General features: G+C 40.9%; 2 protein-coding genes across 4 annotated transcripts; both read left to right on the top strand.

Annotated features, from left to right (window-relative positions):
• Nucleotides 1–4,175: 4,175 nt before the first annotated feature.
• Nucleotides 4,176–6,899, top strand: LOC110597159 (non-secretory ribonuclease). Of its 3 annotated transcripts, XM_040275594.2 has the most exons (3): nt 4,176–4,352; nt 5,462–5,555; nt 6,255–6,899. In XM_040275594.2, exons 2-3 carry the CDS (start codon nt 5,521–5,523, stop codon nt 6,733–6,735), a joined length of 516 nt encoding a protein of 171 aa, XP_040131528.1. In that variant the 5' UTR covers nt 4,176–4,352; nt 5,462–5,520; the 3' UTR covers nt 6,736–6,899. The 3 variants fall into 3 exon arrangements, with proteins under 3 accessions (XP_040131528.1, XP_077905128.1, XP_021576562.1); XM_078049002.1 differs by lacking the exon at nt 5,462–5,555; XM_021720887.3 differs by lacking the exons at nt 4,176–4,352; nt 5,462–5,555 and adding an exon at nt 5,562–6,023.
• Nucleotides 6,900–18,731: 11,832 nt separating this feature from the next.
• On the top strand, nt 18,732–20,521 carry LOC101958740 (non-secretory ribonuclease). The gene is made up of 2 exons (XM_040275879.2): nt 18,732–18,833; nt 19,890–20,521. Exon 2 carries the CDS (start codon nt 19,895–19,897, stop codon nt 20,354–20,356), a length of 462 nt encoding a protein of 153 aa, XP_040131813.1. The 5' UTR covers nt 18,732–18,833; nt 19,890–19,894; the 3' UTR covers nt 20,357–20,521.

Here is a 20,521-nt window from a genome sequence, read left to right as displayed (position 1 = left end):
ATCCTATGTATTAATAATGCATTTCCTTTGAGCCCTGGGACCTCAGCAAATGCCTCTACGTGCTCAATATAAAATGGGTCCATTGCACATGAATCCTTCTTTTTTTCAGTTTGTTGGGGGAAACACTCTATTTCATCCCTCCTCAGACATACCTTCTCATGATTACATCTGAAATCTACTTTTCCCCTCTTAAGAGAGGGGAAGAATTTGTTATAGTTGAGTAAAAAAGGATTCAGTCCTTTTCTATATCATTCCAGAAATTTGATCACAAGGTTCAAAATCTGCTTTTGTTGAATGCCTTTCAAAGGAGGAATCATTAAAAAAAAAAAAAAAAAAAAAAGGCAGGCCTAGGGCTCCTTGTTGAGTTCAAGAGAGCAGGGAGAGCCCATTGCACCAAATATCTTTTGAACTTTTGAAATTAGATCTCATTCTGCTTGCTGTAACTGATGAATCTGCATCATTGGGTGAGTCAGATTTCCATCACTGTGACCACACACCTGAGACAAACAACTTAAAAGGGGGAAGAATGTAAATTGTCTCCTGGTTTCAGAGATTTCAGCCCACAATGATTCCAGTGTTTGGGGGCTTGTGGCAAAACAGAACATCATGGAGAAGAATGCATGGTAGAGAAAAGCTGCTCTCTTCTTGGCAGAAGGGTAACAAAGAAAGAAAGGAAAAGGCCAGGGTCCCAATATTCCCTTCAAGAGCATGCCTCCAATTACCTCATTTCCTGCCACTCAGCTCTGTTTTCTAAAGGTTCTACTACCTCCCAATAGCACCACAAGCTGGTGACCAAGCTTCTATTTCATGAGCCTTTGAGAGACATCTAAGATCCAAACTGTAACAACCAGGTTGTAATAACAATCCTGCACACGGTGTTTGTTGTCATTCCCATAGACAGCTACTGCGCTGGGGAAAGCTGTGTACAAGAAAGAACTGATGGTTGGCATTCCCCAATCACAGGTTAAGAGCAGACATTGCAGGACAATCTTGAGCCTAAAGAAATTGCAAGTTTGAACATCTATTCTATGCAAACAAGGAATCTGTACAAGAAATATTGATCAATCTTTTGACATCAATGTACTTAATAGTGTTTTTTAAATGTTTTTTATTAGCGCATTATAGTTATATATAATAATGGGGTTGGTTTTGACATGATCATACATGAAATATAATTTGTTCCATTTCAATCCTCAGTATTTCCTCTTTTCCTCCCATTCTTCCTCCCTATTCTCCTTCCTTTACTCTACTGTTCTTCCTTCCATTTATTTATTGCTTTTCAACTGGTGCTGTATAGATATACATAAAGGTGGAATTCACTGTGGTACATTCATATATGTACATAGCATAATTTGATCAATTTCATTCCTCAATTCCTCTCTTTTCCTGTCCTTCCTCCCTCTGCCTCAATACTGTTCCTCTACTCCACTGATCTCTCTTCGATTTTCATGAGGTTCCCTCTGCACACACACACACCCTTTTTCCCTCACCATGTTCTAGCTTCCCCTTATTAGAGAAAACATTCAATCCTTGACTCTCTTAGTTTGGTTTATTTCACTTTTCTGATGGGCTCTAGTTCTGTATATTTACCAATAAATGTCATAATCTCATTCTTCTTTATGGCTGAGTGAAACCCCATTGTGTATATGTACCACATTTTCTTCACCCATTCATCTTCTGATGGGCACCTGGGCTGGTTCCCTTACTTGGTTATTGTGAATTGCACTGCTATTAACACTGATGTTCCTGTATCACTATAGTAAGCTGATTTTAGTTCTTTTTGATAAATACTTATTAAAAATACAGAAGTCTTTTTCTGAGAAAATATCTTATGATGTTTATCAATTTTTTAAAAGTAACTTAGTAAGGTATAATTCTGGCTATTTTTCTCAATGGAAGCATGAACTTGTCTGAAAAATGTGCCATTGAATTGGGCTGTGATGGAGGTTATGCTAACAAAATAACAAAGAGCCCATTAAAAGAGACTCTGTTCTGTTTTTAATTTTAATTTGTTACATATGACAACAAGATGAATTACAATTCATGTTACACATATAGAGCACAATTTTTCATATCTCTGGTTGTACACCAGATTCTATTCTTTTAGAGCCAAAAAGAATAGAGTCTGGTGTACATTGAATAGAGTCTGGTGTACATTGAAGTGGGGCTTTGGATGTAGCTCCATAGTAGTGTTTGCCTAACATTCAGAAGACCCTGGTTTCAATTCCAAGCGGGCACGTGCACACATTGAAGTTACAGTATGTTTTGATTAACATACATTTATAATTATTCAGGCCTCATATACAGAGATTCTCTCCTGAAAGTCTTCAATATGAAACTAAATCATTTGTATTGTTCTGGAGGCAAATGAGGGTAGGTGAAAATGTACAGAGCAAATTTATCTAAGGAATAATCCAATAAATCTTATGAGATATGCTGTGAATAAAATTTAAAAGAATGTGGGTGTGAACTTGGAAGGCATAATCTGAGTCATTTTTCAGAAAACTATAACAACGATTCTCATTGTCAAAAACATAAATGTCTCCAGGAACCAGAGAGTGACATCATTGGCTGAACAGAGAAAAGAAGAGTCAGGAAGGAGAGGTGGACTCAGGAAGACCCCTGAGCCTAGTGCCCTTTTCAACACAGGCAGCTGCTGCCCAGCTCCAGCTGACCCATTGCAGTAGAGGAGACTCCCTACACCAGCCAACATTATGGGAGTTTTTAAGATGAGACAGGAATGCAAATTCCTCCTGTGAAATGGGCCCTCCCAGCTCTACTTGTTGAGTACTAGCCCTGCCTTGATGGAACTTGGTCTTTTGGTACCCTACTAAAACACAGTGACAAAAATCTGTGGTTATTCAACAAGCAGTGTAGTTTTCAAATGCAGAGACTATATTCTGCCTTCAAACTCTGTTCTTCTCAGAACAACTTCAAATTAGTTTCCTCATAACAGAAGCAGCAGCAATGCTGTCCTGGATTATCCATTAGTAAACCAAATGATCAAACAAAAAGGCTGTTGCACAGGTGAATCATGTACCAATGTGTGTGTTTCTGCACAACCAAGACATCAGAACCCTCCTGACTCTAGCAGGCCCACCCACGGGAGCTGTTGTATATCTACAGGCCCAAAAAAGAAGCATCCTCATCTTTTATTCATTCATCAGTATATTCCATCATCCCGCAAACATCTGTTGATCAGATGCTATGCTCCTGGCCCAGTTCTAGGGGGCGACAGAGCAAAATAAACAGACTGCATGGTACTGTAGCAAGAATAAACACACAATGTTGTGTTAAGTGTTGGGAGGAAAATTACGCAGAGCAGCACAATGTAGAGGTTCTGAATGTGTTGTGGAAATGACAGCACAGAACATGAACAGGAAGGGCCCAACCCAGGGAAGGAAATCTAAATGGAACGGGAAGCAGCTGGTCAGGGACACACCAGGGAGAGAATCAGCTCAGCAGAAAAAGAGAAACAGAGAAACAGGGAAATACAGGGAGAGAGAGTTCAACGATCCTAAAATTAATCAAATAAACTCAGTTCAGGACTCAAGCTGTAGAGCTGGACCTTGCAGAGAGACTATCAAACAAAGCAAGAAAACAGTGAGCATACGGCCCAGACTATACTTGGTTACTTGTTGCTTCAGGGGTCTCATGAGTTCCCCTTTAGAATCTACTCTTTTTTTCTTTTTTGGTAGCACTGGGGATTGAATTCAGGGGCACTCTACACAGAGCTATATCCTCAGTCTCTTTGATTTTTTTTTATTTTGGGACAGAATTTCACAAAGCCACCCAGGCTGGGCTTGAATTTTCTATCTTCTGCCTCAATTTCCTAAATAGCTGGGATTCCTGACCCACACCCACCATACCTACCCATATTCCACTTTTTTGACACCAAATTGCTAAAAAGTAAACTGAGGCACCAGAGAATTTTAAACAGCCTATTTGAGTAATAAGTAATTTATACACTGGGAAACACCAAACAAAAAAGGTTAGTGCTCTGATGACAAAGCCTCAGAAGCAAACATTACGTGGGAAAATGTGCAAGTGAAATAAATTATTTGATTGGTTACAAAAACACATTTTTTATTTAAAAAATCCGTTGTCACATATGAGAGCTGACTGCTTAGGATTGGCAGATTTTGCTTAACTTCTAAAGTCAATATTTACCAGAATTGATCCAAGTTGAGTTTCATTTATGTTGTCAGTTTTAGCAAGGATAAGGTTATTTTTAATAACTTTTTAAATTTTTATTTACTTATATGTGGTGCTGAGGATCAAACCCAGCGCCTTGAATGTACCAGGTGACTGCTCTACTACTAAGCCACAACCCAGCTGAGCCACAACCCCAGGTAAGAACTATTTTTAAGGCCTCTTTGAAAATACATTTTGTCTGCTCAAGGATTTCTCAGGCCTGGTGTGTATTTTAATTTGGCTGTAACAGCTCCTATCAGGTCACCATTATGTCCCAATTTACATAAGGACATCAATAATAAAATGATTGCATTTCCAGATGACAGGAAGGTAGAAAGGCACTAAAGCATTAGGTGGACTAATCTGGCTAGAACAGGGTTTGATTCCATCTAAGGGTCTAAGTCCAGTTTTCTAACCTGGAAGCTGGAGCAGAGCTTTAACTTCTCTTAGCACACAGGTCTCCCTGGCCCCTGCAGTTCATGTCTCCACCCTGAGCAATTTCCCACACCACCCCCTCTCCCCAGAACACTCATCTTTCTCCCTAAAGTCCCAACTGTCCCTGCAAACCCCGACCCACCCTTTACAGCACTTTAAGGGTGGCACTTTCTGCTGGCACCCTTCCTTGTCCATGAGGGGGTGACCTCATCCCCAGTGCCCAAAAACCATGCTCAGACCAGGGTTGTCACCTCTACCACATTGTAATAAATTTATTCGCCAGTGCTTCTCAGAGAACCGAGAAAAACTGTGTTTCACATATAAAATTATGTACCCTGACATCTATCCTTTCAGGAACACAGGACCCTGTCTGTGGTTTGCTTGTTTTGTTTGTGGTTTGCTTTTTTTGTTTTGTTTTCTTACAAATGGAGAATTTTCTTTCTAATATCACAAAATGAAATAGGTAACTGACAAATCGAAGGCTCAACATTTTGTGAAAAACAGCACAGACTGAAAAGAATGCAGGAATTCTAAGTGCTACATTGGAATCCTTTATCACCCCCAGTGTTCACTTTGGGGCAAATTGAACAGAATGACTTTCTTCTACTTTTAAGGTGATGCAACTTTTCAAAAAGTGAAAATAATATTCAGGGCAAGAGTTAACACCAGAACAGATGAATTCCACAAGAGAGGAATACAGGGGAGGAATTTGAATATATGTAACAAATGATTTTAATAAGTTTATGTATAACAAATTTATATGCTATAATTATAATATATAGTATTATAAATTATACTAAATATGTAACAAATTATTTCAATTACCTGACAGAATTTTGAACAGAAGGAAATTTTTTTAAAAACCAGTTTACTGCAGAGGAAGATGAAGGGATGGAGAACATGTGTGCGACAAACTGCCAAGAATGGTAAAGGCGAAAGGGGAACGTGGGCCCTTACTGTGCAAACAGCCTTTCCTGGCTTCTGTGTTTCCATTCTTGGCCTGCCTTTAAGCAGAGTTGTCAAATCTCCGGTCATTCTGCAGCCATGATATATTCTTCAACAGGAGATCCCATGTCAACAGGGAAAGCTCTGGTTGGCACCGGATACCTTAGATCTGTTGGAATAGTAGCAATTAGAGCCACAATAGCAGTTGAGTACCCATTACTTTCATTACCAAGTAATGAAACAGGAAGGCTGTTTGCACAAGGGAGCCATGTACCAATCGGTGGGTTTCTGCATGGTCGAGATATCAGGACCCACCTGGCTCTAGCAGCCCCACCCACAGGGGCTGCTATATATATATATCTACAAACCCAATAGGGGCACCCACAACCTCTGAATCCTGGGATAATCAGCTGGGTCTGTTCTCACAGGAGCCACAGCACAGAGATTAGGTAAGGCATTAAGCCCTAGACCTGGGATAGAAGGGGCTGTGGTGGGACAGTACCTGAGGGAGGGCTGAATGAAAGTTAGTACCCAAGAGACTTGGGTACACTTTAGGGATAGAAAGCAAATGGAAATATGACCCCACAGTGATAGCAGAGGGGACTGCTGGTTGAAAGAGGAAAAGCATATGGTAACTGAGCCAGGATGCAGTGCTAGTTATCTCTCTTCTTTGCTCACAGGATCATGGTTCCAAAGCTGCTGGGCTCCCGACTTTGGCTCCTGCTGCTCCTGGGGTTCATGGGAATAATTATCTCATCTCAGGCCAAACCAGGTCATTTAACCTGGGCTCAGTGGTTTGGAATCCAGCACTTAAATATGGCCCACCCACGATGTGATGATGCAATGCGGGTAGTTAACGGATACACAGGTCGATGCAAAGGCAAAAATACATTTCTACATACAAGTTTTGCCGCTGTTGCTCAAGTTTGTGGAACCCCAAATATAACCTGTCGTAATGTCACCAGAACAAATTGTCATAACAGTTCAGTTCAGGTGCCTTTAGTTAACTGTGATATCATCAGAAGAACAAAGAATTATAACAACTGCACATATCAAAATGTAGCAGCAACCAAGTTCTATGTAGTTGCTTGTGAAATGAAATCTCCACAGGACAGTACCCCATATCTACTTGTTCCGGTTCACTTGGATGGAATATATTAGCTCCTGGATCATCACTTTGTGGCATGGCTCATCTACCAGCTCCTAAACCCTCTGTCAACCCTGGATACCAGCTCCTCTCCTCATGCAACCAGTCCCCAGCCCCTTTCAAGCTTTGCTGAGCTAAAGCACCCTGTGAGCTGTGCAATAAACCTCTTTGCAGACAATCTAGATCTCTGTGTATCTGTTTCTGCTCCTCTGCTGTCATTTACTCACAATCTGTCCTACAGACATGTTCCTTTCTCTTCCTGAGATTTTATAGAGAGATGTTAGGCAGAGACTCCTTATCAAGAAGCTGCAGAGACTTGGCCCCCTCACTGCCTCAGGCTGGGAAACTGGGGTGTCTACTGAATCTGCCAACTGACAAAGGCCCTCCTCAAGAGCAAAGTTTTCTCAGCCTGCTCTGAACTCTCTGCAGACTGGGCCCTAAACTTGGCCCTAACCTTGTGCAGTTCAATGGGTTTGTTGGAGCTTTTTTATTATGTTTTTAATTGATATAATTATTGCATGTATTAAAGGGTCCAGTGAGATTTTTCCAGACATGTATAAAAAGTGTAATGATCAGTCGGGGTAATTGACATTCCCAGAACCTCAAGCACTTTATCATTACCTTCTGGGGGGAGCATTCAAAATCTTCTCTGCCAGCTACTTTGAAACATAGGTAAGTTTGGTTAACTATGATCATCCTGCTGTGCTACCAAACATGTTCCTCCTGTCTACATTTAGGTAACTGTGATCCAACCTCTCTCTATCCCCACTCTCCCCAGCCTCTGGGGACTCTGTCCTACTCTCTCCTTCTGTGAAATCAACTTTTTTAGATAACACTCAGGAGTGAAATCATGAGGTATTTGTCTTTCTATGCCTGGTATACTCCACATAACATAACAACATCCAGTTCCATCCATGTTGTTGCAAATGACAGAATTTCATTGCATTTTGTGGCTAACTAGTATTCCATTGTGCATATGCACCACACCTTTATACAATCATTAGGTGATGGACACTTGGGGAGTTTCCATTTTATGGTCCTTGTGAATAATCTTGCAATGAAGGTGGGACTACAGATGTCATTGTGACATGCTGATTCCCTTTGCCTTGAATTTATACCCAGAGGTGTGATTGCTTGATCAGAGGGAAGTCTTATTTTTCATTTTTTGAGAAACCACCATATTATTCTCCATAGTGGCTGCACTAACTTAGATTTCCACCAATAGTGGGCAAGAGTTCCCTTTTCACCAGATTCTCACAAGCATCTGATAATTTTTGTCTTTTGATGATAGCCATTTGAACTGGTGTGCAATGGTATGTAATTATGATTTTGCTTTGCATTTTCCAGAAGAATAGTGAAGTTGAGATTTTTTTCATAAACTATTCTGCAATTTCCATATATCTTTTGCAAATGTCATTTAGACTATTAGCCTATTTGTGTGTGGGCTTTTTTTTTTTTGTGTGTGTGTGTGTGTGTGTGTGTAAGTCTGTGTGTTTTATGTATTGTACTGGGGATTGAACCCAGGATTCTTTACCACTGAGCTACGACACCCGTCGTCCTCTTATTTCTTTGAGACAGGGTCTAGCTAAGTTGCTGAAGCTGGCTTCAAACTATCTATCCTCCTGACTCTGCCTTCTAAGTCATTGGGATTACAAGAGTGCACCACCACACCAGGCCGTTGTCTTATTTATTCATCAGATTGTCGGTTTTTCTGATGTTCAGTTGTTTGAGTTCCTTGTATATTCTGCACACTAATCCTTTGTCAGATACCTGATTTGCAAATATTTTCTTTCATCCCATAGATTGTCTCTTCATCTTAATTATTTCCTTTGATTATTTCCTTTCCTATGTAGAAGTCTTTTTAGCATTTGTCTATTTTCCTTCAGATGCCTGTGTTTTGGGGCAACTTCTCCAGAAATATTTTGCATGTAGCAATGTTTTAGAGTATTTTACAAACTTCCCTTGACTGATTTTTGTGTGAATACTGGTCACATTTTATTTCACGGTAGAGGTGACTACCTATTTGAGTGTCTAGCTATAGATTCTCCCCCGAATCTTAACAGTCACTGTGTGTGGTGGGGTGGGGGTGGGAGTGGTCATTGCAACAAGGACATAAACCAAAGGTTCATTTGGCCAACTAGGACCAGAGTGCTAATGCTAGCATGCTGGCACTCAGCCTATTTGGATTGTTCTGCACTGTGCCATTGTGATGTTTTGAATTAGTTGCCAAGTTATAAAAGTTGGGATTTTTCAACCTAAAAGTCAAGATTCCTATCTTCCCTGTGAAATATGGGAGTATCTGGTAAGCATGATCTGCATTTCTTTAAGGCAACACCCAGGGAGTCAGGTTCAGTGGCTCTTCTCAACAGGATAAGAACACTCCAGGGCTTCATCATTCCAAGTACTGCCTATTGTTGCCTGCCTGACTACTCATTCCTTCTAACCTCTACCTGGATCCTGTTCCCATATGAATTGTGGACCCTGGGGAATGTGGAACATCCCCTCCAAGGGGTCTAGAACATGCCATACCCAATTCCCAACAACCTTCTTCCTACTGAGTGGGGTTCTGCACACACTGCTAAGAGAATTTCCCAATCATTCTCTCAGTAACTTCTCTCAACAATTGTTTTAACTGCTTTCCATTGCCTAGGAAAGAAAGTCCAAATGATCTAGTCTGACATGAGAGGCCTGAGGCTGAGCATTCCTCTGAGTGAAGCAGAGATCAGCTACAAATCAATCTTAGCCAAATTCCACTAGATCCTCAGCATGAAGTTGCCCTCTGGGCAGGCTGCTCCAGTCACTTCAGTCACCCCCACACCCTATCAGAGGCACACCAGACATATTCAATGCCTTAGAACTCTGAAGATTGGACACTGGGATGATGAGTTGGTATTAACAGTCACTGAGCAGCTTTATGAAACTCAGACACAGGGAAAGCACTTCTGCATTTGTGGTTTAGAAAAGAAAAACTGTTTGAAAGGATGTCAGTGACTGAGTAATGACTCAATGTCCATTGCTCAGGAGTTCCTGGGGAAAACTGAAGCCTCAGGAAGGACTTTGGTTGCCATGAGGTAGCCTTGTGTTCCTCAGGGATGGGACTGGGCTTTCAAGCCAGGCAGACCTGCTGTCCAGTCTAATCGTGCTAGTGGGGGCCATTTGCCTGAGTTCTGTGGAGACTTCTCTGATGCCTTAAACTAGGGCAGCTCCTCTTGTTCTATTCTGTCATGTTACATGTAGCCCTATTATGTTGTCACCTGTGAGACTGACAATTATCTGCAGTCATATGAGTAATAGGAGTCTCTCCCAGTAGTCTGCAAATCTTGTTAAGAGCACAGAGTGTATTCAGTCTCCCTCACTCAACCAAGGCTTGCCAAAGGATATATTGAAAACTATTTGAATATATTGAAAACTATTTGCCATTGAAGGTACAAATGAATTATGGGTCAATTAATGGATGGTGGGTAGTTAAATTGCATATTGAGGATAAAGGCTTAGCTCACAGTTTGATATGAAAATGTGGCTCCTTCCTGAGAAGTTGACATGCCTCCGGTTTTTCCCGTCACCAGCACCATGATGCCTTCAAAAATGTGCTAATTCAAGACTCAACTTGTTATAAATTGCAGTTTGTGCATAAATTATGCCAACCTTTAACTTAAAATTTAAAATCAACAAAGGTAAACTAGAGAATAAATGGAGTTTAAAACCTACTTTTCAGTATATTTGCTAAGTCCCTGGGTATCACTATAAAGGGTCAGGAAGAAACAACGTTGGAATGCCAAGTTGCCATTTAAATCATGTGAGCTAGGACAAATAACTCAATCTTTCAGACATGGTTTTTATCTTTTAAAAAGAAGATAACTTTGCCAGGTGTGGTGGCACACGCCTTTAATCCCAGTGGCTCAGAAGGCTGAAGCAAGAGGATAGCGAGTTCAAAGCCAGCCTTAGCAAAAGGGAGGCACTAAGCAACTCAGTGAGACCCTATTTCTAAATAAAATACAAAACAGGGCAGAGGATGTGGCTCAGTGTTTGAACTCACCCCTAAGTTCGATTCCTGTTACAAAAAAAAAAAAAAAAGATAACTTTGGCTTTCTCTAACATTCTGTGAAAACATTCAATTACATACAACTTACACATATAATAGGCACCAGATAATCACATGGCAAGTATGTCATTTGCCCGTTCAGTTAGAAACGTATTTTTAAGCACTTAATATATGCAAACTCTACGAGCAGCACTAATCCAATACAGTGCAACATCTGTTCTCATGCAGCTCATAGACCTTCAGAGAACACATACATTTGTAAATTAATCACAGAATAAGAATCCAAATACACACAGGATAAGGACAATACAGGGAATGAAAGTGGGTTTTTTTCCCTGCACCTATAACTGAATGGGATTGAATTTTTTATCATATTTTTATAGGGGCGTTATAGTCATACATAAGGGTGGGATTTGTTGTTATGTATCTGTACATGCACACAAAATTACAATGTAATTTGGCCAATACCATTCCCAAGTATTTCCCCTTTTCCTTCTCTCCTCCCTCCCACTCGTCCCTTTTCTTGTCTCTGTGGATCACCCTTCAATTTTCATTTGAGCCCCCAACCCCAACTTTTTTTCTTTTTTTTTTTTTTCCTCTCTAGCTTCCACATCTGAGAGAAAACATACGATCTGTGACTTTCTGACTTTGGCTTATTTCACATAATATTCTCAAGTTTCATCTATTTTCCTACAAATAATATAATTTTATTTTTCTTTATGCCTGAATACAACTTCATTGTGTATATACACCACATTTTCTTTATTCATTCATCTATTGATAGACACCTAGGCTGATTGCATAGTTTGGCTATTTAACTGTGCTGCTATAAACTTGAGTATATACGTATTGCTATCGTATGCTGACTCCATTTTTTTTGTTGTTGTTGTTGTTGTTCCAGGAATTGAACTCAGGAGCACTCAAGCACTAAGCCACATCCTCAGCCCTTTTTATATTTTATTTAGAGATAGGGTCTCAATGAGTTGCTTAGCCACTCGCTATATTACTGAGGCTGGCTTTGAACTCGGATCCTCCTGCCTCAGTCTCACAAGCTGCTGGGATTACAGACATGCACCACCACACCTGGCTCCCAATTCTTGAAGATAAATACTAAAGAATATTTAGACATAGCTGATTCATAGAGTCATATGGTCATATCTTTTCAGTAATCCCCATACTGATTTCTTTAGTGGTTGTGCTAATGTATAACTCATCAATGATGTAAAAGTGTTCCTTTTTCTCCAGCATTTTTTTTTGTCTTGATGGCTGCCATTCTAACTGGAGTGACATGAAACCTCAATGGAGGTTTGATTTGAATTTCCCTGATTGCTAAAGATGTTGAATATTTTTTCATGTTTGTTGACTGTTTGTATTTCTTCTTTGAAAAGTGTCTTTTTAGTTCATTTGCCCATAATTGGTTGTTTGGTGTTAAGTTTTCTTTGTTTTTTATATATGGATAATAATCCTCTGTCAAAAGAGAAGCTAACAAAGATTTTCTCCCATTCTGTAGATGGTCTCTTCACATTCTTTATTGTTACAGGTGTGCACCACTCACTCAGTTCATATGGCCCATTTTTGACCAAACCATTGCTATACAGTTCACAGCTGTACCTTCAGAGACTTACCCTGAAAATTCTCTTTATGACATCCAGAATTTTCAGGCTAAGACCATAAATCTCTTTTTACTCTATTCTTCTAGTTTTATTCTTATACCCGTTGAATGTTCTCTTAGCTCTCTTGAGTTGTAAAGTCTAGGAAGTACTCAGATTCCTTGAATAAAAAAGAGATAAATAGGAGTTCTAAGCCTGAAGCACAGGGGAAAATAGGGTGTTTCTGGTTTAGCTTCTATGAAGTCACAGAAGCAAGTGTGCGCACACACGCGCACAAACACACACACACGCATACACACACCTGCCAAGCCTCTCAGCTCTGATCTTGAGAATAGACACAAGCAGCAGGACGTGGTATCAGGACCTCCTGATACCACGTCCGGCAGAACAAAAAAAAAAAAAAAAAACAGTGGAGACGTAGGACAAGGCAACTGAGGAAGGGACTTGGGAACTGGGAAAAGTTACTAAGAACCATGCCAGCCAGGCATGGTGGTGTACACCTGTAACCTCAGCAAGCTGGGAGGCTGAGGAGTATAGCAAGTTCAAAGCCAGCCTTATCAACTTCACCGGGCCCTCAGCAATTTAGGAATATTTTTCAATATATTTATCTTCTTATTGAATTTCTCATTCATTTTCTGTAGTGACTTCCTTAATTCATTCAGGTTTTTTTTTTTTTTCGTGTTCTCTTGGAATCCATTGATCGCTTTTATAATCCTTTTTTTTTTTTTTTTAGTTCTGTAACTGATACTTCACCCTCTTCAGTATTTTTTATGTCAGTTTTTGGTAAATTGTGAACTCTAGGAGGTGTTGTATTACCTTGTCTTTTATATTTTTTGTATTCCTGTGTTGGCCTTTATGCATCTATTAAGGTAGATTTCTTTTGCACTCCAATGTGTGGGCATTTGGAGGGGGGAGCACAGCCTTCTCTTGCCAAATTTTCCTAGAGTAAGCTAGATTGAGAACCCTCATATGTGCAGTATCCACACTCTATGTGTTAATTCTCAATCTTTGCCTTAGCAGTGGAATGCCTATGAATGGAACCTGAGTGTCTACCCCTAACTTTTCTACCTAGGGCCTGGTTAATAGTTTGGGATTTTTTTTTTAAGGTTCTGGGTTTTTTAATTTTTTTTTTTTTTTTTAGTTGTAGATGGACCCAATACCTTTATTTTGTTTATTCATTTTATGTGATTCTGAGGATTGAACCCAGTTCCTCACACGTGCGAGGCAGGCACTCTGCCACTGAGCCCTCAACCCCAGCCCAGTAGTTTGGGATTTTTGTCTCTTCTATTATTTGTACTAAACTATATCTGAAATTTGAGTGCCATTGATTTGTGTGTCTGCTGTCTTTAGGTCAGTTTTCTGAGTTTAGTTCAGCAACATAATTTCTACCCTGTGGAATGTGCAGTATTCCTGTAGATTTCCAGTCCCTCACAGAATAGAGGGAAACAAACAATGGCAACAACCAATGCAAACAATATATAGCATTAAATTAGATACCTGATTCCTACAATGGCATCTACAATGTTTATGCAAAAAAAAAAAAAAAAGAAAGAAAGAAAGAAAAGAAAAAAAGAATGATTTGGGACAGAAATTGCCAACAGCAAAAACAGTAAGTAACTATAAACTAGATCTGGCCTTAAAACAAACCACAGGTACTGACTGTCATCCACAGTAATAATTAATAATAATAGCAACAGCATTAATGGTTCTGGCAGAGGTTATTAACCAATTAGTACTAAAAGATGGTAAAAATGCAGTTCATTAGGAGAAGATAATGTCAGGAAGTTAGAGAAGAGTTTACAATTTCAAAAAGTGAACAGAGGGAATGCAGAAGAGATGTAGCAGGTGATGGTTATAAGGAAGGAGGGGAAAACAGGAAAAACAATGTAAATTGAGAAATGGCTGTTAGCATGGGAATAAAAGAGGGAAATACAAACAAGAGAACCAAACAAATGAAAACAAAACCAAAATAAAACAACAAAGACCCTAACCCTGAAAAGACAAGGCAAAGAAAAATAACTACATTAAAGAAAGTACTGAAAATGAGGGTGGAGATATTTATATGCATATATGTTCATGAACCAATCCATACAGCGAGAATACCCAGGAAAAATAAAAAAGGAAAAAAAGATTCTTAATGAAGGCATTGTCTCTACCAAGGTGGTCAACATAGTTGAAGAGAATGGATGGTCACTGCCTAGGCCCAACTTTCCTTTTTTTTTTTTTTTTTTTTTCCATTTCTTTTTAGGTCCTGGGCTGAAAGCTCTTAATCCCTTCTTTTTGTGTTACTCATTAAGCTTCCAGTTGGAGTGACCTAAGACTGAAGCTGGTTGAAATATCTCTGAGTCCCTTTTCACCAGTGTAAGGTGGGATGGAATAGGAAGTATGTCAGTGGAGTTTTGCCTGGACAGACCAGATCAATGCTCTCTCAGGGCGGGACTGCTGCAGAGTTTTATGAAGGGAATTTCAATAATTGAGGCTTAAATCTAATCAGGCCTGAGGGGCTTTATTGGGTTGTATCTGCTCTGGTGAGATTAGCTCAACAGACCCCTAGGGCCTGGCAGTTACTGATCTCTATCAGGAGTCTGGCTCCAAGGAGCTTCCCAAGAATTCTACTTCATGGGGCAGAAGACCATCCTCCACACACTCTGAACGTTGCACATGGACACAGCCTTCCCACGTACTCACACCCATGTTCAGATTCCCACCCAGATTCCTCTGGACACATGAGCCACCAGACTCAAAGGGAAACTGAGTTACACTCCCTCCATATTTCTGACTGGAATCTCCCGGGTACTTCTCTGTGCATGTTTTCTTTACGTTCGGCTAGGTATTCCCTAGGCTACATGGTAGATGCTTGCCAGGGTAAGCAAAGTTTGCTAAGATCTCCTGGCTCTGCAGCAGCAGCCAAAACATGGCCTCCTCCAGATGGCTCCTGCCTCTGCTCTCTGCTGGTCAGTTGAGAAGCCCTTTCCATTCCGCAGTACAGCCTCTGGATCAGCTAAGTCCAGGTTGATTTTCTGATATTTTTCTGCACCATATTCTGGTCTCAGGTTTTTCCTGACCAAGTCTGCTGGTTCCTCTCTGTGTTATCCCTCCCCTCTGTGGTGAACTTGCACCACTACCACCTCCCCTGCCTCAACCAGCTTGGATCATGTGTACTCTTCCTTCTTTGTTCAACGTACCCAAATTTCTGAGTCTCTAAGACATTCTGACTATTCAACATTGAATTTTTAGTGAAATTCCTCTTCAACCACCTCACTGAGAAGCAGTACTCCCATTGCTTGAATCTTGAGCCACGGAGCACCTAGGAATGCAGCCTTCCTCTAATCCACCACCTTGAATCTCCTGCCAGGACGTTCTTACCAACTTCTGGCCTAGAGCTATGAGGTATGCCATCTTGGACTCTGAAACCGGAAGACCCAAATAAACTTTTCCTCATCGATGTTGTCCTTGTCAGGTCTTTTGTCATATCAATAAAAAGCTACTGAAACAGTTACAAAAATGCCATTTTAGATTTACCTTGGTGAAAAATCCCTTGTCGCATAATACATGACTGCTTATGCCAAATGCTTTATTTCTAATGTCAATATTTAGCAGAATTGACCCAAGTTAAGTTTCACTTATGTTGTCAGTTTAAGCAAGGATAACACTATTTATTTATATTCTTTATTTGTTCTTATTATGTATACATGATAGAAGAATGTATTTTTACATATTATACATATACGGAATATAACTTCTCATTCTTCTGGTTGTATATGATGCTATATTACATTGGTAGAGTGATCATACATGCACATAGGATAGTAATATCCAATTCATTCTACTACCTCTCCTATTCTCATTCTCTCTCCTTTCCTTTAATTCCCTTTTGTCTAACCCAAAGTACTTCTGTTCTTCCCTAGCCCCCACCCTTATTGTGAGTTAGCATCTGCATATCAGAGAAAACATTCAGCCTTTGGTTTTTTGGAACTGGCTTATTTTGCTTAACATGATATTCTCTAGCTCCATCCATTTACTGGCAAATGTCATAATTTCATTGTTCTTTATGGCTGAGTAATATTCCATGTGCATATATACAACATTTCTTTATCCATTCATCTGTTGAAAGGCTCCTAAGTTTGTTCCATGGTTTAGATATTGTGGTTTAAATATTGATGGGGCTGTACACTGTAGTTTGTTGAATTTAAGTCCTTTGGGATATACCAAAGAGTGGGATAATAGGGTCAAATGGTGGTTCCATTCCAGGTTTTCTGAGGAAACTCCATACTGCTTTCCAGAATGGTTTCACCAATTTTCAGTCCCACCAGCAATGAATGAATGTGCCTCCCTCCCCCCACATCCTCACTAACATTTATTTTTGCTTTTATTCATGATAATTTCCATTCTGACTAGAGTGAGCAGGAATCTCAGTGTAGTTTTAATTTGCATTGGATAAGACTATTTTTAAGGCCTCCTTGAAAATACATTTTGTCTGCTCAAGGATTTCTCAGGCCTGGTGTGTATTTTAATTTGGCTGTAACAGCTCCTATCAGGTCACCATTATGTCCCAATTTACATAAGGACATCAATAATAAAATGATTGCATTTCCAGATGACAGGAAGGTAGAAAGGCACTAAAGCATTAGGTGGACTAATCTGGCTAGAACAGGGTTTGATTCCATCTAAGGGTCTAAGTCCAGTTTTCTAACCTGGAAGCTGGAGCAGAGATTTAACTTCTCTTAGCACACAGGTCTCCCTGCCCCCTGCAGTTCATGTCTCCACCCTGAGCAATTTCCCACATCTTTCCCCAAAACACTCATCTTTCTCCCTAAAGCCCAACTGTCCCTGCAAACCCCTACCTAACCTTTATAGCACTTCAAGGGTGGCACTTTCTGTTGGCACCCTTCCTTGTCCATGAAGGGATGACCTCATCCCCAGTGCCCAAAAACCATGCTCTGACCAGGGTTGTCACCTCTATCACATTGTAATAAAATTCAGTGTTTGTTTATTCTCCAGTGCTTCTCAGAGGACCAAGAAAAACTGTGTTTCACTTATAAAATTATGCACCGTGACATCTATACTTTTATATATATGTATATATAATCTTCTTCTTAATACCAAAAGATGAAATGGTTAACTGACAATTGAGAGCTCACCATTTTGTAGACTATTGTACTGTTATCAGCGCCCTGCCAGGGTAGTTTTCTGTTCAGAAGGTGTGAGCTGCCTGAGAAAATAAAAAGTCTGAAATAATTAGTAAGAAATAAGAGACAGAGCCAGAAATTAGATAAAAAGGGAGTGCCTGATAGGTCTTCCGGTCCTGATAGGAGATGGAACTAAAAAAACGGCTCCCATTCTTTATTTAAGGGGTAGTACATCAAAGGCAGGGATAAGGTTTCAGCGGGAGGGGTCTCACTTCCCCGCATGACAGGGGTCTTGCAGCAAACAGGTTGATTGGCATCTAGGAAAGCCACACCCATCTCCCAGAGGCAGTGTGGCTCCCATGGGTCCCCCCATCTCTGAGCTGTGCTGAACTTCTGATGGATCTAGGAAGGAAGTCATGTGAATCAGGCATCTCAAACCAGCAGCATTGCTGCTGGGAGTCCCCAGGATTCCAGACTTTCACTAATGGCTTCCACGTTATTTTGGTTCACCCACAGTTCACGGGTGGCTGTCGGCAGTAGGAAACAGTACAGTCTGAAAAGAATGCAGGAATACTAAGTGCTGCATTGGAATCCTTTATCACACCAAGTTCATTCTGGGGCAAATTGAACAGAATGGTTTTCTTCTATTTTAAGGTAATTCGATTTTTCAAAAAGTAAAAATAATATTCAGGGCAAGACTTCACACCACAAAGAGGGAATCCTACAAAAGAAGAATGCAGGAGAGGACTTCAAATATATATAACAAATTATTTCCATTATCCACAAAATTAAATTTAAAAGAAAAAAAAAACAGTTTACTCCAGAGGGAGATGAGAAGATGGAGAACAAGGGTGTTAACAAACTGCCAAGAAGACTAAAAATGAAAGGGGAACTTGGGCTTCTTTTGTGCAAACAGCTTTTCCTGGCATGTTTCTGTGATTTGGTTCTTGGCCTAGCTTTATGCAGAGTTATCAAATCTCTGGTCATTCTTCACCCAGGAAATATTCCTGAACAGCACATCCCAGATCAACAGGGAAAGCTCTGGTGGCACATGATGCCTTAGATCTATTACAATAGTAGCAACTAAAGCTGTATCCTTGACTACCAATTGTCCACCAAGTAATGAAAGAGGAAGGCTGCTTGCACAAGGGGGCCATGAACCCCTCTGTGGGTTTCTGCATAGTCAAGACGTCAGAACCCACCTGACTCTGGCAGCCCCACCCATAGGGGCTACTATATATCTACAAACCCAAATAGGAGCACCCACAATCCCTGAATCCCAGGAAAACCAGCTGGGTCTGTTCTCACAGGAGCCACAACACAGAGATTAGGTAAGGCATTAAGCCCCAGACCTGGGATAGAAGGGGCTGTGGTGGGACAGCACCTGAGGGAGGGCTGAATGGAAGTTAAGTGCCCAGTAACTGGGAAGGTGTGATCTGAGTCATTTTTCAGGAAACTGTAATAAGTCTGATGGTAATGAACACAAGTGTCTCCAGTAGGCAGGAGAGTGACATCATTGACTGAACAGAGAAGGTGAGTCAGGAAGGAGAGGTGGACTCAGGAAGACCCCTGAGCCTAGTGCCCTTTTCAACACAGGCAGCTGCTGCCCAGCTCCAGCTGACCCATTGCAGTAGAGGAGACTCCCTACACCAGCCAACATTATGGGAGTTTTTAAGATGAGACAAGAATGCAAATTCCTCCTGTGAAATGGGCCCTCCCAGCTCTACTTGTTGAGTACTAGCCCTGCCTTGATGGAACTTGGTCTTTCGGTACCCTACTAAAACACAGCGACCAAACCCATGGACATTTAGCAGGCAGTGTATAGTTTTTATTCAGTGAGACCAGAACCAGCCTGCAAAAGTCCTTCATGGATAATGTGGAATTAGATTTCTTATAGCAGAAGCAGCTGTAGTGCTGTCCTTCAGTACCCATTGGTCAGTCAAGAGGCTGGATGCCCAAGTGGGCCTCGTACCAATGTGTGGGTGTCTACATGGCCAAGACATTAGAAACTTCCTGGCTCTGGCGGCCCCATACAGGAGCTGCTATGTATCTACAGGCCCATACAGGAGCACCCACAGTTTCCGAACCCAAGAACAGACAATCAGCTGGGTTTGTTACACAGGAGCCACAGTACAGAGAGTGGGTAAGACATTGAGCCCTAGAGCTGGGACCAGAGGGCCAGCAGTGGAACCTAAGGGAAGCTGAAATAAAATTAATACCCAGGAACTTGAAACACATTAATGATGGGAGCAAATGGAAATAGGACCCCACAGTGAGGTCCTATAAGACCTATAGGACCTCAGAGAGATCCTATAAGCTAAGACAGGAAAAGAATATGGTCAGTGAGTTAGGATGCAGGACTAGTTATTTCTTTTCTTTGCTCACAGGAAACATGGCTCCAAAACTTTGGCTCCTGCTGCTGCTGGGGTTCGTGGGAATAATTATCTCATTTCAGGCCCCACCAGGTCATTTAACCTGGGCTCAGTGGTTTGAAATCCAGCACTTAATTATGGCCCACCCCCAATGTGATGATGCAATGCGGGTAGTTAACAGATACAGAAGGCAATGCAAATCCAAAAATACATTTCTACATACAAGTTTTGCCGCTGTTGCTCAAGTTTGTGAAACCCCAAATATAACCTGCCTTACAAGCCCCAGTACAAATTGTCATAACAGTTCAGTTCAGGTGCCTTTGGTTGACTGTAGCATCACCAGAAGAACAAAGGATTATATGACCTGCAGATATCAAAATGTACCAGCAACCAAGTTCTATGTAGTTGCTTGTGCCAATAGATCTGTGCAAGACAATACCACGTATCCACTTGTTCCAGTTCACTTGGATGGGACATATTAGCTCTTGGATCAGCCCTTTGTGACGTGGCTCATCCGCCAGCTCCCAAGCCCTCTGTCCACCCTGGATGTCATCACCTGTCCTCAAGGAACCAGTCCCCAGCCCCGTGCAAGCTTAGCTCAACTGAAGCACCCTGTGAGCTGTGCAATAAACCTCTTTGAAAACAAA

The sequence above is a fragment of the Ictidomys tridecemlineatus genome, chromosome 5 (genome assembly GCF_052094955.1).
Source record: "Ictidomys tridecemlineatus isolate mIctTri1 chromosome 5, mIctTri1.hap1, whole genome shotgun sequence".
Classification (NCBI taxonomy): domain Eukaryota; kingdom Metazoa; phylum Chordata; class Mammalia; order Rodentia; family Sciuridae; genus Ictidomys; species Ictidomys tridecemlineatus.
The sequence above is the reverse complement of the archived record's forward strand: the minus strand, read 5'-3'. Positions and strand labels throughout refer to the sequence as shown.